Below are 24,489 nucleotides of genomic sequence, written 5' to 3' on the forward strand. Positions count from 1 at the left end.
CCGAGACCAAGTAATGACTAACTTTCCATCGAAACTCTCCTGTTCCTATTCTGCCCCTCTTGGCTCTTCTGACCATTTTTTTTAATCAAGGCTGATATCTCTATTGTGAAGGATGCTAGAGGTGCATTGAGATAAACAGGTTCATTAGAGAAAATAGGTATTTGTGAAAGTATATTTGTGAAATATATGTGTCTATTGTGAAGGAACAACCTCAACAATGAAGAATACGGCTGTTCACACAGGCCAACTGGAAGGGATTTCAATGAGCCCTCTCACAAAAGGATTGGGCTGCCATCTTCACGGCACCTGATATTGATTCCGCAGGGGGATACTTTCACAAATACCTATTTTCTCTAATGAACCTGTTTATCTCAATGCACCTCTAGCATCTAGGACAGGTGCACTGAATCCTGTGAAGAGACTGTTATATTCAAGCAACTTGCTTTCTTAACATGGAAAGCTAACCCGACTGAGGGGAACTTTAGTTCATTCAGTAAGCGTAGCAACAAGTGCATGTCAACCCTGAGATCTTGCAAATCTCAAGGCTCAACTCTCCAACTAATCCTGTTCCACCGTGACATGGTGGTGCTTTGTCAAGTTTGTCTCATGTGTATGCTCCCCCTCAACATCCTCACCTCAAATGGTATTACTGCAGATCAGTGGCATACTGATGGGGGTGTAGAGGGGGGCGTTCACCCCCGGGATGCTGGATGGGGGCAGGGGGCATCAAATTCACAACCATTTTAACAAGTTCGCCCAAAATTTGGCTATTCTCATAAAATTATGGATCATTAAGATCTTTGTGTCATGTGTGATAATGTGACATCAAATATTAGTATATCAGCAGAAATATCATGCCTTGGGAAATTCCTTTTTCTTTTTTTCAGTATTGGATATATTAAAATAACAAAATAGCGAGGTACCAGTGGTGCGCACGGGACGCACGTGATCACGAACCCTCTCCAGTCTGGGTGTCTGGCAGTCCCGGTAAAAGCGAACCACGTGATCACGAACCCTCTCCAGTCTGGATGTCCGGCAGTCCCGGTGAAAGTGAACCATGTGATCATGAACCTTCTCGATCAGATTCGCTACATCAGCGCATCATGTGGGCATCTGGCGTACAGAACGGGTCGTTACGCGATGTCACGATGACGACATTGGCCTGTGAGCCAATGGCCGAGGAAAGGCAGAGAGGAAAGGGGAAGAAAGGATCATGTGGAAGAAAGAGATTGAAATTGTAATATACAGATCAAGTTTCCATATGTCTATGGCACCTGGGTTTGGGGATTTGGGGGAGTGAGGTGGGGGTTGGGGGGGAGGCGCAGAGTTATGTTTTGCCCTTGGGTGCCAGACATTATCAGTATGCCACTGCTGCAGAGACTGCCTGAGATAAGGCAGGAGGTCCAATCAGTTTGCCTCCAAATCTTTTGTACGCAACCCATCCCATTCTTTCACCATCTTATCCCCTCGTGTCCACCGTCGACGGCACATTGTATCGTTCCCACCCAGGAAGGTAAAGAAAGTTCTGTCCAGCATTGGCCCTGCTTCAGTGCCGGGTCCAGATGGCATCAAGTCCTGCTCTGTCATTCTTGCTTCCACTTCCTCTATTCTATTCAGTCTGTCCTTCTGCTGTGACCAATTCCCATCGGCCTGGGAATCAGAAAATATCACCGCAGACCAGTGAGCTTACTTCCACTTACAAGCAAAGTCGTGGAATTCATCATTGCTACTGCTGTCAAGGGTTTCCTGATTGCATACTGTCCTGGTAAATCAACTGTAGATATGCTGCTACTCCTCAGTAATCATACATTTGGACATTTCTTCAGTGTTCGACAAAGTCTTGCATCCTGCTTTCCAAGCTCTCTGCCTGTGGCTTACAAGACCGTCTTCATTCCTGTGTTACTGTCTTTCTCCACTCACACAGTATGCGTATTGCTATCAATGGAACCCTCCACTCCCCTCTCCCAAGGGAGGCTGGAGCTCCCCAATGCAGTCTAGAGCCTAGTCTTGTTCCTCATTTACTTAAACACCTCTCTGATGCTCTGGATAGCCCTCTCTTACTTTATTTATTTATTTTTACAGAAAACTCCACATTGTCATGCAGTACCCTCATCCCACGACAAGGCAGAAAGCAGCTGCGCCTCTCTCATGATATCCAAAACCATGATGTTTTCTACCCTCATGAACCCACCCCAATCCGTCCTTCCAAATTTTCAGTTTTCCCTCTTGAGAGTTCCCTCTGTATGTATCTTAACTTGTCCACCCCATGCATCCTCACCTTCCCCCCATTCCTCTCCACGCCCATTGTTTGCCTCCCTCTGTCTTGGCCTTCAGCTTTGCTGAAGTCTTGTTGCGTCCTGATCCGTTTAGTGTTCTAGTACCAGCTCTTCCATGAGCCTTGACAATGGAAACGAAAAAAAGGGATGAATGAAGGAAGCAAAAATGCAAATGGCGTCTTCTGTCATTGAGCCTGCAAACTGGGAGCATCAATTTGCATATATTGCCGCATCTGATGCAATTTTAATGCTCTGATGGCGGTGAGGTGCTCCATTTGAAATTATTTGTTCGATATATGTAGCTTTTTACGGCCTCGGGTCCGTAATAAAAATGTATATTCGTGTCAAAGCCAATGACCAATATTGCTAAGTTATTGTAAGATTCTGCATTCGGAATATAAATATTTAAATGCAGGTGCTTTGTTTCAGGACAATCACCTTCCAACAATGAAGCTAGCCAATCAGCTCTCCCCCTGGAAGTGAAGCTCCTCCCCTCTCCCCGTCGAAGGGGAGACCCGACGTACAACTGCCAACCTGCCAAAACGTCATCATTTCACGTGTTAACTTCAATTTGATGAATAATTCAAAGTTTTTATGAGGACTTTGACCTTCCACATGTGAAAACAATCCAGTTCAGCAAATTTTGGGGCAGTTGGCCCAGTGGCATGGAAATGTATCATAAAATTAAACAATGGCTTCACCCACAAACAACTCCCTCATCCGTGTCCATAAAATCCTGATGCAACTTTGAACTTTTATAACTTTTGATGTACACACGATATAAACAAACTGTAAATGGCATATGAAAGCATAGTTCATCAAGTTTTGTTGTTGTTGTTATTAATGTTCTTGTTATTGCTGTTGAAAATCCACAATTCCCCCTTGATTTCTTGACGAGTTGACATTTTCTGAGGGGGCAACTTCTACATCAGTAGTGAAGTCAACCAGCACAATTTCAACATTTGGTGGGCAGAGAAATCTCAGGAAATCACCAAGAATCAGTCTCATGTTATCTCGAAGAGTTACGCATCATTGGTTCTTTCTTTTTATTTGGATTTTTTTGTTTTTGTTTTGGAAGAAGCAACAATCAGTGGTGAAGCTTACTTTGCAATGTTGTAGAACCAGCAAGACTAGGTTCCTTGCCATGGTTCTTGAGTGGATCGGTAGACGAGAATCGATCGCTTGGCCACCTCGTTCGTCTGACCTTGTCCCTCCCCCATTGGACTCCATTTTATGAAGCAATGTAAAACTGATGTTTATCTATCAAAACTATGCTCTTTGGATGAACTTCGGGCTCGATGACAAAGTAAAATTCATGAAATTACAAAGCAACACCTGGACAATGGTTCTCAACAAGTTGGAAAATCTGATCGAATGATGTAATCAGGAAAGCTGAAGTTTGTATTGAAGCTGAAAAAAAAAATTTGAACTGTATTCCCTAAAAACTTTATGAATTGTGCTTTCACGCACCGTTTATAATTTGTTTCTACGATTTGTACATCATAAGTTATAAAAGTTCAAAGTTGCACAAACACTTTATGGACACCCCTGTGGAATGCACGCTGTTGTACGAGATTTCAACACCTGTGCTTTCTCACGACTTATCCAATTGCATACACTATCCCTTAAGAAGGTACAGTTTACCACGCTTGTATTCATGCGAGCGCAAAATTAATCCTCAGCTTCGAGCAGGTTATTTCAGAATTTCAATGCTATTTCATTAATTAAATTGTTAGTACGTCAATAAATAGTTATTAGCTTCGCCAAGTTTTTCGCCCTGTAAATGTACGTCTTCTTGAACTTTCGAGTTGCTGGAATTGTCGAAAGCGGCGGAGTGGTACAAGCAGGCTGTGCTTTGTTTGGGAGGACTGCTTTTTAGGCCGATGCTTCTGCTAGTTTGCTGCGTTTAGGCCAATCCGGGGAAATAGAATTGGGGGAAAACGATCGGGAAAACCGTCGCTATGATCGTGGAAAGTGAGGAATTCGCGCCTCCCGAGGAATGTCCCGTGTTCAAGCCGAGCTCAGATGAGTTCGCGGACCCTTTGGGATACGTCGCCAAGATCCGGCCGATTGCCGAGAAGAGTGGCATCTGTAAGATCTGCCCTCCCGCGGTATGAGATCCCCACTGATAACAGCCGGCCTGTCCTCCCGTGCTTTCTTCATGTCGTGTGAAATCTCACGGTCGTGTTCGCCGCCGACGAGTTGTGAATGTGATGCTTGTTTGGCTTGAAGTTCCCACCAAGTGGCTTTGCAGTTGTTACTCGACGTTTTGATCGCCATTTCCTTCCTTGTAGTCAATTTATTTCAGATTATTCTTTAATTTTCCTCACGTTGAGATAACGTGTTTGTGTGTAACAGAGTGTGTTTGTGTGTGTTTGTGTGTACCAGAGTGAGTGTGTAACAGAATGTGTTTGTGTGTGTACCAGAGTGAGTGTGTAACAGTGTGTGTGTGTGTGTGTGTGTGTGTGTGTGTGTGTGTGTGTGTGTGTGTGTGTGTGTGTGTGTGTGTGTGTTCCTTAAGGGTAACCGAGTGTATTCCTTCAATAAGTTACTCTGGTTAGTAGTTTGGCAATAAGTTACCAAAGCGGATTTGAGAGGATGGCGATGCTCTAATCGTACTGAATGTTGGCTTTAAAAACACCTTTTACTTTCATAAAGGGTCGTGGCGATGACTCGGGGTATTCCATGCAATGTTTGAGCAGACAGTGAAGAGGCTGATGGCTGTCGAGCTTGTGTTCTCTTTTGAGCCGTCTCGCCTGGGTTCGAATCTCGACCCCGGTGTAAACTGCCACCCTGGTGCTTCGTGTGTGTGTGTGTGTGTGTGTGTGTGTGTGTGTGTGTGTGTGTGTGTGTGTGTGTGTGTGTGTGTGTGTGTGTGTGTGTGTGTGTGTGTGTTTATCGTCCATCAAGAGGCCAGTAAGCCAGAGGATCTTTCACGAAGAGGAGGTGAGCTATCTCTGGCACCCTGTAGTTCCAAATTCCTGCTTTTTAACCTACAGGGGCCACTGCATCGTTGGCACTGCAGCGTCCCCTACGAGAACTGATGCCAATTTGGCAGCCATGTGCTCCAAACGGATGACGACGAGGACACTCTCTCTAACTGCAAAACTTAAACAAGGACAAATGTGTCCAAGAGCAGCGTCCTAAAGGTTTTGTCGGCTAAAAAAACAAAAAACAACAATTTCCGATATTTCATCACATGCCTTGATTAAGCCAATAGCGAGACCCATCATAGTGTATTTACGTATTTACAAAATATCTTGTATTTACGAAATAAATAATGTATTTACGAAATTACAATATATTAAATGGAATAATCTTTAAATAGTAACGTGAACTTTTCGAAACTTTAAAGCAAATGTCCGAATATATTTAAAAGTTCATGATAGACGCTCTCAAAAGGCACCCTCAATGCGAGGATGTGTACAAGTGCTTAGTATTTAAGGAGATCCGGATCGTGTATATAAAGGAGCCGAGTCCTAATATAAATGTTTTGTCTTCAGAAGAAGAAGAACAACAACAACGCCGAGCTCTCTATGAGCAGCATTCGCTACGAGTGATGCTGCTAAAAAAAGAAGTTGCAAGATTGAGTTGAATTACAAAGAAATTGTTGTTGTTTGAGATTGTCACAGTATTCAAGATGTCATGAAAAAATAAAAAAATGAGCACCCGTTGAAGACAAAGTCTTCGATATCCCCCGCCATAGTAAATGAGGATTAACAAACTTGTATTCCCTAAGAGTGTGCAATATGTATGTGAAGTTTCCCCTTGATCTGACCAGCCGTTCTGGAGAAGAAGATGTTTGGAGGTTTGAGGGTTAATTCAATATGGCCACCAAACCATGTGACCTATCAATTAGAAATTGACAAACTTCTGAAATGATGTCTTGGTGAAAGTGTACATGAAATTTTGCCTCAATCTGTCCAGCCGTTCTGGAGAAGAAGATTTTTAAAATTTATTAATTTTCAATCCAAGATGGCTGACGAACCATGTGACCTATGACATCATAAATTTAAATTCTGCCTCCAATCCTCCAGTGGAATATGTGTGTGAAGTTTCGTGTTAATCGGATGAGGTGTGTTTTTCTATCCAAGATGGCTGCCAAACCATGTGACTTGTGACGTCATTTTTACAATGTATGCAGACATGATGGAAGATGATAGTTACAAATTTTTGCTCCGTTAGGTTATAATGTGATTCCAGAGAAAACATTATTTAATATTTTCCTTGAATCCAACATGGCTGCCAAACCATGTGACATATCAAAACGCACCAGTTCACCACTTGCTTGATATGTGTACCAAATTTCGTAAATATATCTTGAGGGGATTTGTAGTTAAGCTCCGGAAATGAAATGTGACGGACAGAACCCATTTATATATCCCCCGCCAACTTCATTGGTTGAAATGGATAACAAAGAAACCGCAACATTGGCAAACACCTCCAATTGAGTGAGTTCTAGTTTTTTGCAGAAATGCCTGGAAATGGACCATTGAGCAGAGATGAGTGTGTATCATTGCCCGTGTCGGTGGTGTATTGATTGTTTCGTACAGTACGTAATCCGGTGAGACCACCTTTTGCAGAGTGCTTGGAGATTCTCAGTCCTACCTGGAGGCAGAATTTGACTTTCAACTTTTTTTTACTGTTCTTTGTTAACTCCGCATGTGCAAAGCAAAAAGCTAGGTTAAGCAATTGGTCCACATGTCTGTCTGTCTGTCTATCTGTGTCTACAAACGTCAGTTTATGATCAAGGAACAACTTGATTTCAACTGACAGTTTTATTTTGAACAAGAATTGGAAAACGAACGTGTAGTTTAGCAGTACTTTGACTCTGGATGGATTCAGATTGCTCATGCGCAGAGAGGAGTGAGATAAACGCCTGTCTGGCAGTCAAACAAAATGGAAAATCATTCCAGACACAAAACGTAGTTTTAATGACGTCATAAAGGACACAAGCAACAGGCAGGAAACATGGTTATGCTCCTCCCACCATGCTCCGCATCTGCACGTGCGCACAGCGATCTAATGAATGTTTTGACCTATACCGGGCAAAGAACGGGAAATTAAAAAAAAAGAAAAAGAGGAAACGCTCGAACAATACATTTGGTAGTTCAGCGGCATCCAAACATGTAAAATATGTTTTTTTTTTAATTGGTTCATTGCCTTATGGTAATTGGTTGTTTATTGTTTTGGCGAGTTTGCAAATCTATATATACAGGTGTATTTTTAGACGAAAGTCTAAATGTTGAAGTAGATATGTATATATACACTACATGGCCAAAAGTATGTGGACACCCTTTCTAATTGGTGGATTCGGCTACTTCAGGCTGACAGGTGAATAAAATCGATGACACAGCCATGCAATCTCCATAGACAAACATTGGCAGGAGAATGGGCCGGAGTGAAGAGCTCAGTGACTTTTAACGTGGCACCGTCACAGGATACCACCTTTCCAACAAGGCAGTTCGTCAAAGCTGCCCCTTTCAACAGTAAGTGCTGTTATTGAAGTGGAAACGTCTTGGAGCAACAATAGCTCAGCCGTTAATTGGTTAGCCACGCAAGCTCACAGAACCACCGCCGAGTGCTAAAGCACGTAGTGTGTAAAATCGTCCGTCGTCGATTGCAACACTCAATACCGAGTTCCAAACTGCCTCTGGAAGCAACGTCAGCACAAACGCTGTTTGGCGAGAGCTTCATGAAATGAATTTCCATGGCCGAGCAGCCGCACACAAGCCTAACATCACCATGAGCAATGCCAAGCGTCGGCTGGAGTGGTGTAAAGCTCACTGCCATTGGACTCCAGAGCAGTGGAAACGTGTTCTCTGGAGTAATGAATTACTCTTCACCATCTGGCATTCCGACGGGCGAATCTGGGTTTGGCGAATGCCAGGAGAATGCCACCTGCCCGAATGCATAGTGCAAACTGTAAAGTTTGGTGAAGGAGAAATAATGGTCTGTGTGTGTTTTTCATGGTTTGGGCTCAGCCCCTTAGTTCCATTGAAGTGAAATCAACACTACAGCATATCAATGACATTCTAGACGATTCTGTGCTTCCAACTTTGTGGCAACAGTTAGGGGAATTCCCTTTCCTGTTTCAGTATGACAATGCCCCTGTGCACAAAGTGGGTCCATACAGAAATGGTTTGTTGAAATCGGTGTGGAAGAACTTGACTGGCCTGCACAGAACCCTGACCTCAACCCCATTGAACACCTTTGGGGTGAATTGGAATGCTGACTGCGAGCCAGACCTAATCGCCTAACATCAGTGCTCGACCTCACCAATGCTCTTGTGACTAAATGGAAATAAATCCCTGCAGCAATGTTCCAATAACTAGTGGAAAGCCTTCCCAGAAGAAAGGAGGCTGTAATAGCAGCAAAAAGGGAGTGGGGGGACCAACTCCATAGTAATGCCCATTATTTTGGAATGTGATGTTGGACAAGCAGGTGTCCACATACTTTTGGTCATGTCGTGTGTATCATTGATGACGGGACACTCAGCCGACAGAAATAGGTTTCGGGCCAAACATGGATTACAACGACCGTATTTTCCAGTGTATAAACCACGCTTTTTATGTCGGTTAAAAATGGTCAAAGTTGACGGTGTCGTTGATACACTGGAAGAGAAAAAAAAATGTCGTCTTATTTTTTATTTTTTTTTGTATGCATTGTCGAAGCTCGTATGAGAGCTAACACAATGCACAGCAAGGGGGGCATGAGACGAGGGGTGGGAGTGGGAAGGACAAAAGAGTGGGGAACAGAGAAATTAGGAGATCTGTGGAAGGGAGAGGGATGGGGTGGGGAACACTGGAACACGGAGAGGAGATGGTAGAAGACAGAAAGACCACCGACCTGCCTGCGGCGAGTAGTGAGAGGCCCAAAGACTCAGCCTCATCGCGGGAGATGCCAATGATCCTAAATACCTTGGTTTCCACAGCGTGAAGCCGAGAAAGGTGAGAGGCAGGAGTACCAGCCCAAAGGGGAGAGCAGTTCTCCATCAGACTGCAGACGAAAGCTATGTATGTGGTCAGGAGCTTAGGTGGGCTGAGAAAGGACTTTGCATGACAGAGGATTCCCAGTTGGTGACTGGCTTTGGAGACCAGGTTGGAAATGTGGCTTTCCCAGGAAAATCATGGCAGATAGACCCAGAAGCTTGAAAGAAAGAACTTCTTCCAGAGCATTATTGAGAAAGTAGATTGGGCCGGGGGGGGGAGGGGTTCCAAACCGTCCTTTCGAAGAGACATAGTGAGAGTGTGAGATTTGTCCGGATTGAAAGACATGTTATGTTGCACGTGTTGGACCAGTTTGTGATTTTATCCAGATCTGCAGTGAGCGAAGAACCTGCTGCATGCCGGTCTGAGGGATGACAGATGGTATGGCAGAGGGTGGAGTCATCAGCAAAGAGATAACGAGGATTTCCCAGAGAGTCAGAGAGATCATTGATGAAAACCTGAAAAGGAACAGGGCCCAGAACGCTGCCTTGAGGAACTCCATCCTGGACAGGAATGGGGGATGAAAGAACTCCATTTAGGGCCACTCGTTGACTGCGACAGGAGAGGAAGTCTGCGAGCCATGAGTGGAGATGGCCTTGGATACCATAGGAAGAGAGTTTGGTGAGCAGGGCAGGGTGTCAGACCGTGTCAAAAGCACGCGATATGTCAAGGGATATGGCTTTGACCTCATATTTGGCATTGAGGACCTCCATCCATTGTTGGGAGAGCAGAATCGGCATATCCAGTGTGGAGTAACCTGGTCTGAAACCAAATTGATGATCAGAAATCAAGCCATTGGAGAAGAGGAAGGATTTAATGTCTGAAGCGATGATGGATTCCATAACCTTGCTGATGATTGGGAGAAGGCTGATTGGTCTGTAGTTGCAGGGATCTGTTTTTTTTTACCTTTTTATGCAGGACAGTAATGTTTGCTGATTTCCAAGTAGATGGCAGATGACCTTGAGCAAATGAGAGGGTGAATAGAATGGAAAAGTGATCAATGATCAAAGTTCAATGCTGAATTTCAATTTTACTCCAAATGAACACTTTTGTAGCAGTCGGAACTGCTGTTAAGCTCAATTCCGCAGTTTAAATTTTCTAAATCGGTTCAGGTGAAGAGTTTGTACAGCGTTTTACCGTGTGCAGAAATTAAATAAATAAAAAACTGGAGACACCCGGAGTTTAGGCGCATGGCGTAGATGGAGCCTTGCGGCTCTGAAAATACCATTAAACACAAAAGAAGAGCACCTGGTCTCTCATAAAAAAAATTATTATTAACAATAGCTGGAGTCCAATAACAGAGCACCCATGTCAGATATGCTTGCGTGGCAATCTTCCTTCGTATGTCTGTGCAAGAGGAAGACATTGCCCAAAGACAAGTTTCCAGCCGGCGTCATTGTTCATGCGCAGCAGAAGGGCTGGATAGACGAGAGACTTGTCGTGCTGACTATATTTTGACATGCATCATTTTCTACATGAACATCCGATGCACGCAGAATTGATCCTCCAAGCTTGTTCCTTACATGCTGACACAATGCAAGGAAGTGCTGGATCGCGGGGCGTGGTTTAAAACTAGGAACAACCAATGAACCTCGAGTACTTTTCCATACAAGGACAGGAAACGGATTTAAAAGGAAGAGGAAGAATCTCACGAGAGCAAGGAGCCACGTGGGATGGTGAAGCTTTAAGAAGTACCAGTGCTGCTCAGATCTTTTGGCTTCCTTTGATTTTCTTCATTCTTCCTGACACTCTTCATTTTCCCTCGTTTCTATCAGCGGTTCCTAACTTGCTTCCCGTGGATTACTCGTGTCAACCAGATGAACTTTCTAACTCCGCAGGCCTTTCTATTCGACCCAGGTTTCGAGGAGCATTAGCTGCATCTCGGTGGAATCACCAAAGATGAACTTTCTCATTTCCTGGACTTGGTATTTTCATCAGTTGAAAATCAACATTTCGTGACTTGTTTCCCGCCAGGATTTTCGACCCGGATTGGCCACATGCATTTTGGTTGAACTTTCACCATTACTCCCGTCACTACATTGGCTGAGCATTATGTTGACTGGGAGACTGCTGACGTTCATCAGGAGGATGAGAAAAGTCAACTTTCCGATGATCTGTGGCTGGATCGTCAAGGTGTGGAAGGAGATACCGTCGGACATCATCACGCGAGCATTTCTGAAATGCTGCATCTCCAACAACATGGACGGCACAGATGACATCATTTGGGAGGAGGAGGCTGCAAATGACGGTGACAGCGACGGGAACTTGCTCTACCCTGATTCGGACAGGGAGTTGCGTGCCGTCTTCGATGGGGAAAGCATTGACGAGGGTGTCCTTGTGTTTAGCTGAAAAGCTTCATCAAACCCAAACAGCCCTTTTCAGGGCCACAAATCCACAATAAGTACAGTGTGTATGATACCTGTATGAATTCCTTTTCTTCCTTTTTCGAGGAACAATAAAATCCTCTTTATATATATATTGTTACGAATTCTGGCCCGCCCGGCGTGTGATCGGCCGCGTGACTCGAATTGTGACCGCATCGCCCACCGGAACGGACAATTCTGTCATGACCCTCTCGGAACAACGCCGGGAGCTAGTCACGGGTGGGGGTTTAACCTCACCACAACCCAGTCCGCATTCTACCCATGCGAGATAGGGTGAATCGCCGAATCTCGATATACCTAAGTACTCACGCGGATAGTTTACAGAGGGGCTGCACCGCGCCGGAGGTCGGCCTCGGACACGAACCGCTTATGCGGTTCGTTCCGTTTCCAAGCGGTAACCGAGCAGTGTTATCACCGGCCCCGACGATTCAAATTTTTTACTGGGTGTCTAACACCCTTCTATCAATCCCTTCCGTGATGCAAGATGGAGCTTTCAATAAGGGGGAAAAAAAGGACACAACGAAACGGGGTAACAGTTCACACAATGCACATTTATTTCACACACACAAGCACGTAAGGCAGTAATGCAATGACACAAAATGCAACAAAAGCAAAAGCACTACTACCGACTATAATTATTTACAACACTTTAACAATTATACTTGTCGGACGGCGCCACAGCATTCATTCAAAAGCAAAGAAAAGACCTCCCCATAGGCAGGGAGGTAGACGGGGTCCGTGGACCAAATGTGCGCGGAACCTGGAGGAGTAGCCAGGTCCACGAGACCGACAAGGTCTTACCCGCGTCCTCGTGACTCGATGGCGGGCAAGCCGCAATGTGCCCCTGGCGTGGTCGGTGAGCCCTCTCCGGCGTGCTCCGCGCCAGCACGGTTGGGTCGGCACCACGGTTTGGGTGGGGAATAAACGGGGCCACCGGCACTATCTCAGCGCGGATGGGGGGGGGGGGAATTGATGCGAGGGGAATGGCTGGCTTGCTTGGTCGCTTGTGAGTGAAGGTGGGTCGATTCCAACGACGAGTCGAGCCCAGCGACCAGCGACGAGACGACACCACACTACAACTTGGACAACCTCGACGACGACCTCTGTCTTCACTCGACCAGCGTGTGTCGCCTTGTGCTCGCGTCTTTATAGACATGAGAAGGAGCCTGTATGCAGATTTTAGGATCAAAACGCGATTGGAGGCGGGACCACACCACCCTCTGTTCAGCCATTGGCGTGGCAAAAAGGGACGTGAGCCTCTTTTAATCCGAATTCTTTCCTGAGAGGAATTCACATCCATCGCGCTTGGAGGCGGGGCCATACCGCTCGACACTCGCCCATTGGACGGAGAAAAGGGGCGTGAAGCCTTCCTGATCCGAATTTCTCCCTGAGAGGAACGCATTCGTACCCGCGGCTCGACGCGTTCGGCATCAATTACCGTACGGGCCCTGGACAGCACGACGTTTGGTGTTGACTGGTTGTGGAAGGAGAAAGGCGCAGGTGGTGGGGGGTTTGCTTTGGTGGTTGGCGGGCGTCGTTTGGGAATGGCGGTGAAGCGATGTTTGCGGGATGGAGTTGTGGAGGTAAAGAAGCAAAGGTGGTGGTGTTTGAGTTGTTGGCGGCTTAATGGTCCAAAATAACAATAGAGAAAGAAAAATGGCTAACTCAAAGCGTCGCAGCCCGGATGAATCACACATATTCCCTCTAAACAACAGGTGTGGGCTAACTACACATGAACTTATCGATATATCTCACCTGAGGACCCTTTATGGTGTATTGCGAATTTCCACAGCCATAACAATATTATTAAAACTCTCATCATGTATGTATGTTCCTGAAATACAGCCAAAACGGTACACGATAGCGCAAAAATTTTAGGGCCATCTTACCATTCTCCTGCGGTGTGCAGTATCAAGTTTCCTTCAAATCAGGCAACCAAAAAAATTATTAAAAAATCAATTCCCGATTCACTCAAGTACTCTTGGGGAGAATTTTTTTTATCAATGCAAACAACCTCAGCGGTATAGTTCGCTGGAGCTCCCTGGAGGAGCAATTTTTTTTTTTTTGAGATTTTTTTTTTGTCAACCACTGTCACAACGGGAACCCAACGGGTTTACGGGTCGTCTACTAATATTTTAAAAATAAGAAAGAAAAATAAACACTTCTTGGTATCCTCTCCAGTCTCTTCATCTTCTTGAAAATGAGAATATGACTGTGAGACAAAATTAAGCGGACGTGTGAGTAAGCATGTTGATACCTCCATCACTTTTAACTGCACAAAGTTAATGTACAAACGTATTTAGATCTAGATCAGAAAATAAAATGATCAATATATTGTTACGGATCTGGAAACCATTTGCATTCAACATGCAGATGTCCCAAAAGTCAGTTATGTCATTAAGTATGTGTGTAGTTGGATCCCCTTCCTTTTGTCAAGTGGGAGAATCAAAGGCGTGCGTTGCGAACCAATCAGAGACGGACAGCGAGGTGCGTTTTTGCCAAGGGGCCCTTCCCGTGGAGAGAGACCAATAAATCTCCGAGACTCTGTAAAAAGGGGGTCCGGCCGAGTTTTCTTTCACGGTGGCTGTAAGCAGTCAGTTTTGTTTCACGGTGGCTGTAAGCAGTCAGTTTTGTTTCACGGTGGCTGTACGGGGTTCTGGAGTTTCACGGTGGCAGCTATGAGGAGTTTTAAAGAAGGACAGAGCGACTCTGACCTCTCTCCGTGGACCCCGATTGTTCACCTCCCGAGCTCCGCCACTAACCACGAGTCCCTACGTGCGACTGGGGACCGGACCAATGACCTTTGTCAGGTGCCGCATCACGGAGCACGCCCTTCCTCTGACGGTCAGGTACACCACCAAACTCTGACCCCCAGCTTGTCTCTCTCCACGGCTGCGAGGGTTCAATAGACTGGGTTTCTTTTCATTTTGTGTGTGTGTCTGCGTGTGGGCCCGTCTTGTAAGTAGATCTGAATAAGTGTTTTTGCTCATTGTAAATATTCTTGCATATTCGCGTTAAGTCTTGCTTTGTCTCTTCATTTACTGTAAATAAAACTTGTTAGAAATGTTCCCAGTCCATTTCCGTCCCATCTTGAATTGGTCCAGCATGGTTCGGATCTGAGTTTAGGCAGGGTTTTATCCCCGATAATCCGTTCATTCCAGCCGGCTCGGCTTTGGCAGTTTCCGCTTGGCTGTACCCGAACCGGAGTTGGTAGTCGGTAGTTGGAACTCCACAGCAGTCGGTAGAGTGACCCGGTTCGAGCAAGACGTGCCGAGGGCGTGGTTTCCCCGGTAGTCGAAATCGCGTAGTTAATTAGGTAAATTGGTAATAGACAAATAGACCCTACGCTACGCAGTTGAAATATTGGTGACCACAGTCGGTTAAACGACCCGCCGGCTCGCGGAGTTATCCGAGCGATGGCCTACAATTCCGGGGAGTTTGGTGGGAGACGATGCAGGCTTTCCCCACCAAGTGGTCGTTATCGCCACCGACCCAGCCCACAACAATATTCATTTATTTTGATGGTGAAAAACACGGCTGCGGTTTATACACGGCTGTGATTTATACACCAGAAAATACGGTACACATCTTCAATGAGGCACTTATCCGTCTGTCAGACACTGTGGAGCTAATAGGAGGCCGGATGCTGGATGTGTACAGATTGTCGACTCCAGAGTGCCATCAGAATGACACGAGACTCGCGAGAGAAATTCTCCAAAAGAAGTATTATTAACCACGTCGCACTTCTTAATCACGTTGAACAAACAGAGCCGCAGCTTATGGACTACCAAATGGTTGTTTATAACAGGGTGATGGCACTCATTAATTCTGGGATAGGAAGATTGATCTTCCTGGATGCTCTTGGAAGCCCAGGGAAGATATTCCTCATCAACCTCATTCTCACAAAGGTTGGTTCCAGTGGCCATGTCACATTGGCAGCTGCAAGCATTGGGATGGCTGCCCAGCTTCAAGGTGGACAAACAGCCCATTCTACATTTAATATCCCACTCACCCTGGCAAGCACAGAAATGCCAATGTGTTACATCGCATGTGGCTCTGCTTTGGCATCAATGGGAAGAAAGTTATCTTCTGGGATGAAGCTCCATTGCCACATCAACTGGCAATGGAAGCTCTTGCTTGAACGCTGAAGGACTTCCTCAAGAATAGCAACTTCATGGGTGGGATTTTGTTGGTGTTGTGACTTGTCAGGAGAGTTCTGCCAAACTCTTTTTATTGTCTGTGGGGGTATGAAAGCCAACGAGATCGACGCTTGCTTTAAATCTTCACATCTTTGGCTTCACATCATCTGACAAACATGCGATCATTCTTTCAAGGTGATTACGATGCAGGTCAATTTTCAAAGTTGCTGTTGAGAATTGGAGATGGCCAGGTGCCTCATGTTAGTGACAGATATTTCATCAGTGCACAGAAATTGGGGACCATGATATCTTCAGTCGAGGGTGTACCATAACATAATGCAACACTACAAAGACATAGGTTGGCTGTGTGAGTATGAAATCCTTGCTCCACGCAATGAATCGGTAAAAACAATCTATTGGGAACTTGTACAAAGCTTCACAGGCGAGGCCACTTCTTACAAATCGGTGCACAAATCCATGAATGACGACAAAGCAGTTACATATCCCACAGAATTCCTGAACAGCTTGGAGCCCTCGGGCATGCCACCTCACCACCTCCTGAATATAGGAGTGTCAATCGTGCTTTTTCATAACCTTGACCCAACAAAGCCTTGCACGGAACTCGAGTAATCAAACGGTGACTGCTGAATTACCTAAATATGACCATCACCACTGGACCAAATGAGGAGAGTAAGCCATGATTCCATGGATACCGATCATTCCATCAGACACAGGCTTGCCTTTTGATTTTTGGCAAATTCGTTTTCCAGTCAGTCTGCGCTTTGGCATGAGCATCAACAAGTCCAAAGGATAAAGCCTCAAGGTTTGTTGGCCTTGTCTTCAAGAGTTCACATTCACATATGGCCAGCTGTACTTGGTGGCAAGCAGAGTGGGAAGCCCCAAAGGACTTTTTTATACATTGTAATGAAAATAAAACGCCCAACAAGAAGAGCTACATCGCTCCCATGCCAAATAAATTACAAATCCTCCAGCACGTGCCATTGTCGGGCTGCCCGGCGATGCTGCAGTGCAACACATGGAGATGGAATTTGAAGGGAGCGGTGCACTATAATTAATTGCTTAATTAAAATAAATAAATTGGAAAGTGTAAATTCCTAAACCGCCACTGTTTCATCTGAATAACTTTTTGAAAATTAAGTAATTAATCTAAAAATTAAATAATTCATCAATAAATCAAAAATACCATTTATAGCCAAATCACTTGGTCACTGTTGTGTCAAAATACCAGCTTCCGAGCACAAAAGGTGCCTGAGATATTACCCAGATGAAAAAGAAAATAAACAATTAATCGATCAATTAATTGATCAAAAATTTCAAATACTGTTTTTTGCCGAAGCACTTGTTCACTATTGCACCCAAATGTCAGCTTCCTCGCTCAAAGGACTGCAGAGATATTGCCAGGACAAACAAAATAGAAAACAAATGGCGTGAAAACTGAATATGCGCCTTCAGCGCCCCGTGATGACGTTGCGCAGCACCTGCAGATGGAATAGGGAGGGGCGGTGTACAATATTGTTTACCATCAAGTTATTCCGTGAGACCAAGTCAGTTGCACCTCATCCTCGGTTCACAGTTCAGTCAGTCATTGCCTCGTGCTTCCGAAATGAAAAGTGGGGTTAAGCAATTGCTGCACTTATGTCTGTCTATTTGTCCGTCCATCCACAAACGTCAGTTTACAATCGAGAAACAACTTGATTTCAATCGAATGTTACATTTTGAACACCGATTCGAAAACGAACCTGTAGTTTAGCAGTACTTTGGCTCTGAATTCATCCTGATCGTGCATGTGCAGAGAGGGGTGAGACGATTATATGTATATATGTTTTACTCTGTTTGCCGACATGGCAGTTAAACATCATTGAAAATCATTCCAAACAGGAAACTTGCATTTTCAAGGACGTTTTAAAGGACACATTGGATCGGCAGGAATAACTAATGAAACATGTTTGATAAGGTGGTGTAATAGACACTGCGTCGATGGCGGTCAACTTTCGGAATTAATTTTATTTTATACTACTTTTGCAATCTTTATTTTATTTCAATTTGATTATATACTTGAACACTGCATGGGATAAGGTGTTGTATGAACTCTCTAGTTATCCTCGCCAGAGGAGATGGTGTTGCATTTGGGTCCGTTTGTCTGTCTGTCTGTCTGTCTGTCTGTCCGCGTAGAACGTTGGTACGATTTTCTGTGCAACCACTTGTTGGATTGACATGAAGTTTCACCATCGGATCGACGACTCGTGTATAATGTTTTACTGGTAATTATGATGTCATAGGTCATGTTCTGTGGCAGCCATGTTGGAAAAAAGGAAAATCTTTGGACTTGTTAAGAAAAAAAAAAATTTTTTGGGATGATGTCATAGGTGCCTTCGTTATGACGTCATAATTGCATACGTAGGACGCTACATCTGCTCAGTATGAAAATCTTTGAGTCATCTTGGGATGAATTGGTCGACAGAACAAAAAACAAAACATGACATCGGTCACGTGGCTTAGCAGCCATATTTATTTGAAAAAGAAAAAAAAAAACTTCAAACATCTCCGAAATGGCTGAACAGAGGCAAAACTTTACAGCTATGACCGCCTATCCATGAGAGACAAAACATTCCCACCTATGAGCTCGTAGGTCACATGGTTTGGAAGCCATATCGGATTTACCCTCGAGCATTTTAAAGCCTTCTTCTCCAGAATGGCTGGACAGATCAAGGGGAAACTTCAAACACATGTTCCACAAGCTTGGGGGATACAAGGGTGTTCACAAATAATTGATAGGTCACATGGTCTGGCAGCCATATTGGATTGCATGAAAATCTTTTTAAAATCCTTTCTCTTGAACCGCTTCATCGATCGACGTGAAACATCACAATTATGATCTAGTGGTGATGGGAAATATATATATGTTAAAATTTTCAGCCTGACTGGACGCATGGTCTGGCAGCCAGAAATATTTAATTTTTTTTGATCTGGGTTCTTTTCTGATAATTTTTTTCTTGTTGCTGTTGAAAAAGGCTCATTTGGCTGTGCATGGATGGGTTTGAGGGTAAAGGAGTATCAGCTGAAACTGGAATCCCATTCCTGTTCCTCCTGATGACTTCATCGTTGCTTTTTTGCTTGTTCAACTTCCTTCTGATTACTCCAATGCAGGACTGCACCTACAATATTTATTTTAATCCAATTCTGAATTCATTTGAATAATAATCATAAAATAAATCGTGGGTCAGGTGTCCGTTCAAAGCAGGATGTCTTGGTACCCGGTCATCATTGCCAGCAGTTATAAAGTGACAGTTGAAGTTGTCTCTTATTAATTACGTAACGCGCCAGTACACAAGCACCACACAAAACACAACACACAAAACAAGTCCTGGCGAGGGTCTGCCATCTCTGCTCTTTCTCTTGTTGGCGTTGCGATATACAAAATAAAAACAGTTTTTTGCTCATCTCCAGGTTTTGACTTTCCTGTTGTATGTGAAATAAAATTTACTCGTGCTAAGAACTGTGATCTCAGCTCGTATTACATATCGGGAATGGCTGCACCACAAGGTGAGTAGATTGTATTTTTATTGATTGATTTGTTAAATCAATAATAAATAGAAAATAGTAATGTAGTGGAAATTTATGACCAATTAATTAAATGTGTTGTGGTATGAACTGGGAGTGGGGTGGGAGCAATAGTTGGATATAATAAGCAAGGAATGAAAGAACAGGAAACGCACAAGAACTTGACGAGCAACGGAATGAGCTCACAACAAAAAATAGGACTTCAAGCTCACCTGTATCAGGAGCAACAATCGCCTAAACCTCCCGCAGACCCCCTTAGATCCTGATTATTATTATTATTATTATTTATATATTTTCAATGCCGTGAACAAACTTTAGTACATCTCGGCTGATGAAGGTTGTGTGTAGTTTCGGGAAGGTGGATCAGACTCGGTGACGGTTGCTCGAGTGAGATGTGCATGGAAGAAGTTTGGGGAACTGAGTGGCGTGCTGACGAGAAGGGGAGTGTCATTGAAATTGAAGGAAAAGGTGTGTGCTCCAGTGTGTAAGAAGTGCTATTATTTATGGGAGCGAGACGTGGGTAATGAACGTAGAGCAGCAACGAAGGCTGGAAAGGGTAGAAATGCGAATGGTTCGGTGGATGTGCGGAATATCGTTGAGAGAGAGGAAGACAAATGATGAATTGTGGAAGATGATGGAAATAGAGTCGGTGATGGATGTTGTGAAGAGAAACAGGTTGAGATGGTTGGGTCATGTGTTGAAGGATGAAAGTGACTGGGTAAGAAGAGTGATCAAAATGAATGTAGAAGGAAGAGGATGGGAAAGACTGAGAAAGACTTGGCTAAAGGTGGTGGAAGAAGAAATGTGGGTAGGGGGGTTAACAAGGGGAGATGCTGAAAATATGGCAAAGTGGAGAAGATTATAATGGGGCCCGCAAGGCGAACCCCCACTCGAGCAGGGAAAATGGCCTTTAAAATGCCTGCTGCTGTTGTTTATTTGGAGATGCTTTCTTTCTGCTTGCAGGGCTGGCAGCCTCCTTTTGCTGTGGATGTGGATTCCTTTCACTTCACACCAAGAATGCAGCGACTTAATGAGCTTGAGGTGAGAGGCTGCCCTTTGCACATGTTGGAGCATGCATGTTATGATTTTCTTTTCCTCTTTCACTGTATTTATAAAGTATTGTTAAGGCTGTGGAAATTCGCATTACACCATGAAGGGCCCGTAGGTGAGATATCTCCAAGTACATGTGTAGTTAGCCCCAAACCCGTTGTATAGAGGGAATTTATGTGATTCATCCGGGCTGCGACGCTTTGAGATAGCCGTTTTTCTGTTCTATCTTTATTTTGAACCAACCACGTCTCAACCGCCATCACGCAACCACCACGCCAGCCATCGTCACCAACTGCAACCACGCTCCAACCCTCGGACAGCAACGCCAACAGCCACGACCTTTACCTTCACAACTCAATCCCACATCAGCGCATCACCACCATTCCCAAACGGCACCATAACTATCAAACCACCACCGAAAACCCTCCACCTCTCTCCTTCTACGGCCATTCCTGCACCACCTGTGAACACAGCGTCGGGCTGTTTTGGGCCCGTTCAGCGATACGCACCGAGCCGCGAGCGCAAATAGCGGCCTTTCCGAGGGAGAATTCGGATCAAGAACGCTACACGCCCACTTCCCCTCTGTCCAATTAGCAAGCGCGGAGTGGCTTGGCCCCGCCTCCAGGCACGTCTGTGTGAAATCGATATATGCAAATTCTAGGATCAGGGGAGATTCACGCCCCCTTTCCTCCGTCCAATTGGCGAGCTGGCTCCGCCCCAGAGGTCATCCTGATCCGGATATTTGCATATTGTTTTCTCCTGCCGGCCTATAAAACGGCGAGCGCAAGGCGAATGAAGTCGGTCGAGTCGGGTGCAGAGTGAGTCGAGTCATCGGTGTGGCAGAGTAGTTTTTTTGGTTGGAGAGCAGAGTGGAGTCGGGTGGCGGTCATCGGTGAGGCAGGAAGAGTTGGGTTCTGGAGTCTGCGGAGAAGAGTTGTGAGAAGAGGCCAAGGAGCTCGGGTCCAAGGTGAGAAGGACGGCGGTCGGCGACGAGGTGGCGGTGTGAGATCGCTCGTCGCGGGACCCAAGCCAGCCAGCCATTCTCCCTCCCCCAGGGCGTCAACAATTCCCCCTTTCCCCTGCGCTGAGATAGTGCAACAAAGGGGCCCCGTTCCCATCCCACTCCAAACGTCGTGCCAACGAAACCCGCCAAGGAGCACGGAGTCGGGGCACAGCCACGCGGCCACATCTGCGGCTTGTCCGCCAACGCGTCACGAGGACACAGGTAGGACCCCCCTGGTCTCGCGGGCTGGCCGCTCCTTCAGGTCACGCGCACATATTGGCCTACAGGCCCGTCTGCCCCCCTTGTCTATGAGAGTGGCTTCTTTCCTTTGCTTTTGAGTAAATGTGTGTTGGCGCCGTCTGTAAAGTAGAATTGTATAAGTGTTGCCGTGTATGCGCGTAGTCGGTAGTAACTCTGCGTCGTCGTCGTTTTGGTTTGGGTTGCTATAGGTGCATTCTGACTGTTTGACTGTATATGTGTGCTTTCCGTGTGCCGGGAAATAAATGTGCTTTGTGTAAACTGTTTTCCCGTTTCGCTTCGTCCTTTCTTTATTGACCCTCCATCCTGCTTCACGTAAAGGGTTCGTAGTGGGCTTAATACGCCCGGTAATTAAACGGAACCGTCGAGGCCGACGATAACACCGCTCGGTTATCACTGTAGCACGGAACGGACTGCTTAAGCGGTTCTTTTCTTGTCCGGAGTCGGCCTGTGGCGTGGTACGATCGCCCGGTCGACCATCCGCGCAGGTACTTAGGTAGATTGAACTTGGCGAGCATCCCTATCCTGCGCGGGTGGGCATTTGGCACGGTCGTGGTGGGGTTAAACCCCCACCCGTGACTAGCTCCCGGCGTTGTTCCGAGAGGATCACGACTGAATTGTCCGTCCGGTGGGCGACGCGGTCGTGATTCGAGTGACGTGGCCGTTCGCACGCCGGCGGACGCGAATTCGCAACAGTATATTTGGTTTATAACTCATTGATCGATACAAGTGATCTGACACGAAAGTAATATTGCGTGGCTTGCATTTGGGAAGGACTGTATTTCAGTTTCTTTATCTCTGGGACCTCAGACCAGAAAGACACTTCACCCATCCCTCCCTCTTGGGACACCGGAGCAAAAGCCCCCCCCCCGTCTCAATAAGTCCCTCCAAAAACCATGCGTGAGCATCTTTTCCATTTTCTACAGTGTTGCGCATCTCTGCCAACAGTGATGTAATGGTTAGAGTGTTTCCTCCGAGTCTGGGAGGTCAGTCGTTCAAACCCCATCCGAGTCATACCAGACTTTAAAAATGGTACATGCTTCTTTGTTGCTTGACATTCAGCATTTAAAAGGTCAAGAGTCCTGCCAATCCCCATAGGTTAGCATTCATGGGGAGGAGAAAATTCCTCTTTTGGAAATGCCCTGCTGAGTGCGATGAGAAAGACGGCGTCATTGTTCTGGCGTCGCTGGTACCCAGGGTGCCCCAGGAGGTGACGGCACATCCCCCAAGCTCAGTGGCTGTGTTTGTCTTTTCTAACGGTCATGTGGTGTCGTGTATGTTCGTTTGTTTGTCCATATCTGTGTGTGGCGTCTTCACGATGACCAACCATCCAGTGAAATTACAATGTTATAATAAGTACGTAGCACCTTTTTCGGTGCCAATAAATTTGTTACAATGGCTGTGAATACGACCGAATCGTTACACTTATTGTGCTTCAACGCATAAAATTGTCAATTTATCATGGAGGTCAGATGGTGGTGTGTAAAAAGTGCAACACAGCTAACTTTTCTCAGAAATGAAATTGGAGATGTTAAACGAGTAACGATGGAAAGTGATCGATCTCGCAGAGATACAGTGGCTTCAGGAAGTATTCATACCCCTTGACTTTTTTCACATTTTTTTTTTTTTGTTTCAGCCTGAATTTAAAACTGATCAAGTTTGGATTTTTTTATTTTTTATTTTGTCACTGATCGACACAAAATACCCCGTAATGACAATGGAATTTTTTTTGATAGAAATGTTTATAAATTAAAAATGAAAAGCTGAAATGTCTTGTGTCAATAAGTATTCAATCCCAATGCTATGGCACTCCAAATTGAGCTCAGATGCATTCAATTTCCTTTAATCATTCTTGAGATGGATATACAACTTGATTGGAGTCCATATGTGGCCAATTCAATTGATTGGACGTGTCAGATGAGGTAGGGGAGCAACCGGAAAGCAGTTCATCGCTGCGTCCAAATACCTGCCAGTGCTCCAGGGGCCTCCTTCTGTCCATCCCCATCTCCTTGAGATGCTGATCAACCTGCTGCAACCATGAGGCACGTGGTCGGCCCATTAGGCTCCTCCACTCACGAGGCTCCCTCAATGAGAGAATCTGTTGAGCAGGATCAGTGGCAGGAAAATGAGCCACATGCCCTTGCAGTCACCGCTGATGCTGAGGGACTATGCAGGAAACAAATCTCATTTGAGTCTTTCTCAGCAACCGCTCATTGGATACAAAGTCTGATCAGCGATGGCCAAGGATTCTCCAAAGAGACCTGGTACCAAAGGGATTTGGTCTCCGTCTCAGATGTCTGGTCAGAGTCCAAGTCTCACGTCCTTGGAGTAAGACTGGAAGCACCAAGAACTTAAAGACTCAGACTTTCGTCGTCCTTCAGAGGTGCCGACAGCGCTACACCCATGATCCAGTGAATCCAAGACTCCCCAAGTCCGACCCAGATGTCTGTTGACATCTGGCTCGCAGCCAGCAGAGGCATGAATATCACTGCCAAGCAGTGTGACCACTCCTTGGCTTTTTTCACAAGATCTTGGCTATTCGTTGTTCACCTTGGCATCTTGGTTTTCTATAGGTTTTCTATTATCATCGCTTTTCCGAAACCTTGTGAATTATTGGCTTTTTTCATTGGCTCACCTTGGCATTTATGAAAATGAGGAGTGGTCACACTGCTGCCAAGGTAAGTGAATCTCTCGGTGACCTCAACAACCTCACCACAACCAGGTACAGACAAGATAGCAGCATCCAAGATGTCATTGAAAGCTTGGATCTTGGTTATGACCCAGGAAACCCAGAATTCCAGCGGCTCC

General features: G+C 45.4%; 1 protein-coding gene across 2 annotated transcripts in view; it reads left to right on the top strand.

Annotated features, from left to right (window-relative positions):
• Positions 1 to 4,122: 4,122 nt before the first annotated feature.
• Positions 4,123 to 24,489, top strand: part of LOC147019294 (lysine-specific demethylase 5C-like) — a 131,675-nt gene continuing 111,308 nt past the window's right edge. The window contains exons 1-2 of one of the 2 annotated variants that reach the window (XM_085899673.1): positions 4,123 to 4,387; positions 20,334 to 20,411. In XM_085899673.1, coding sequence (XP_085755799.1) covers positions 4,238 to 4,387; positions 20,334 to 20,411 — 228 coding nt within the window. In that variant the 5' untranslated portion in view covers positions 4,123 to 4,237. The remainder of the gene's footprint in view (positions 4,388 to 20,333; positions 20,412 to 24,489) is intronic. The other variant, XM_085899672.1, reaches the window with a different exon arrangement.

The sequence above is a fragment of the Eptatretus burgeri genome, chromosome 10 (assembly GCF_056783735.1).
Source record: "Eptatretus burgeri isolate ZD-2024b chromosome 10, Ebu_testis_v1, whole genome shotgun sequence".
NCBI lineage: Eukaryota > Metazoa > Chordata > Myxini > Myxiniformes > Myxinidae > Eptatretus > Eptatretus burgeri.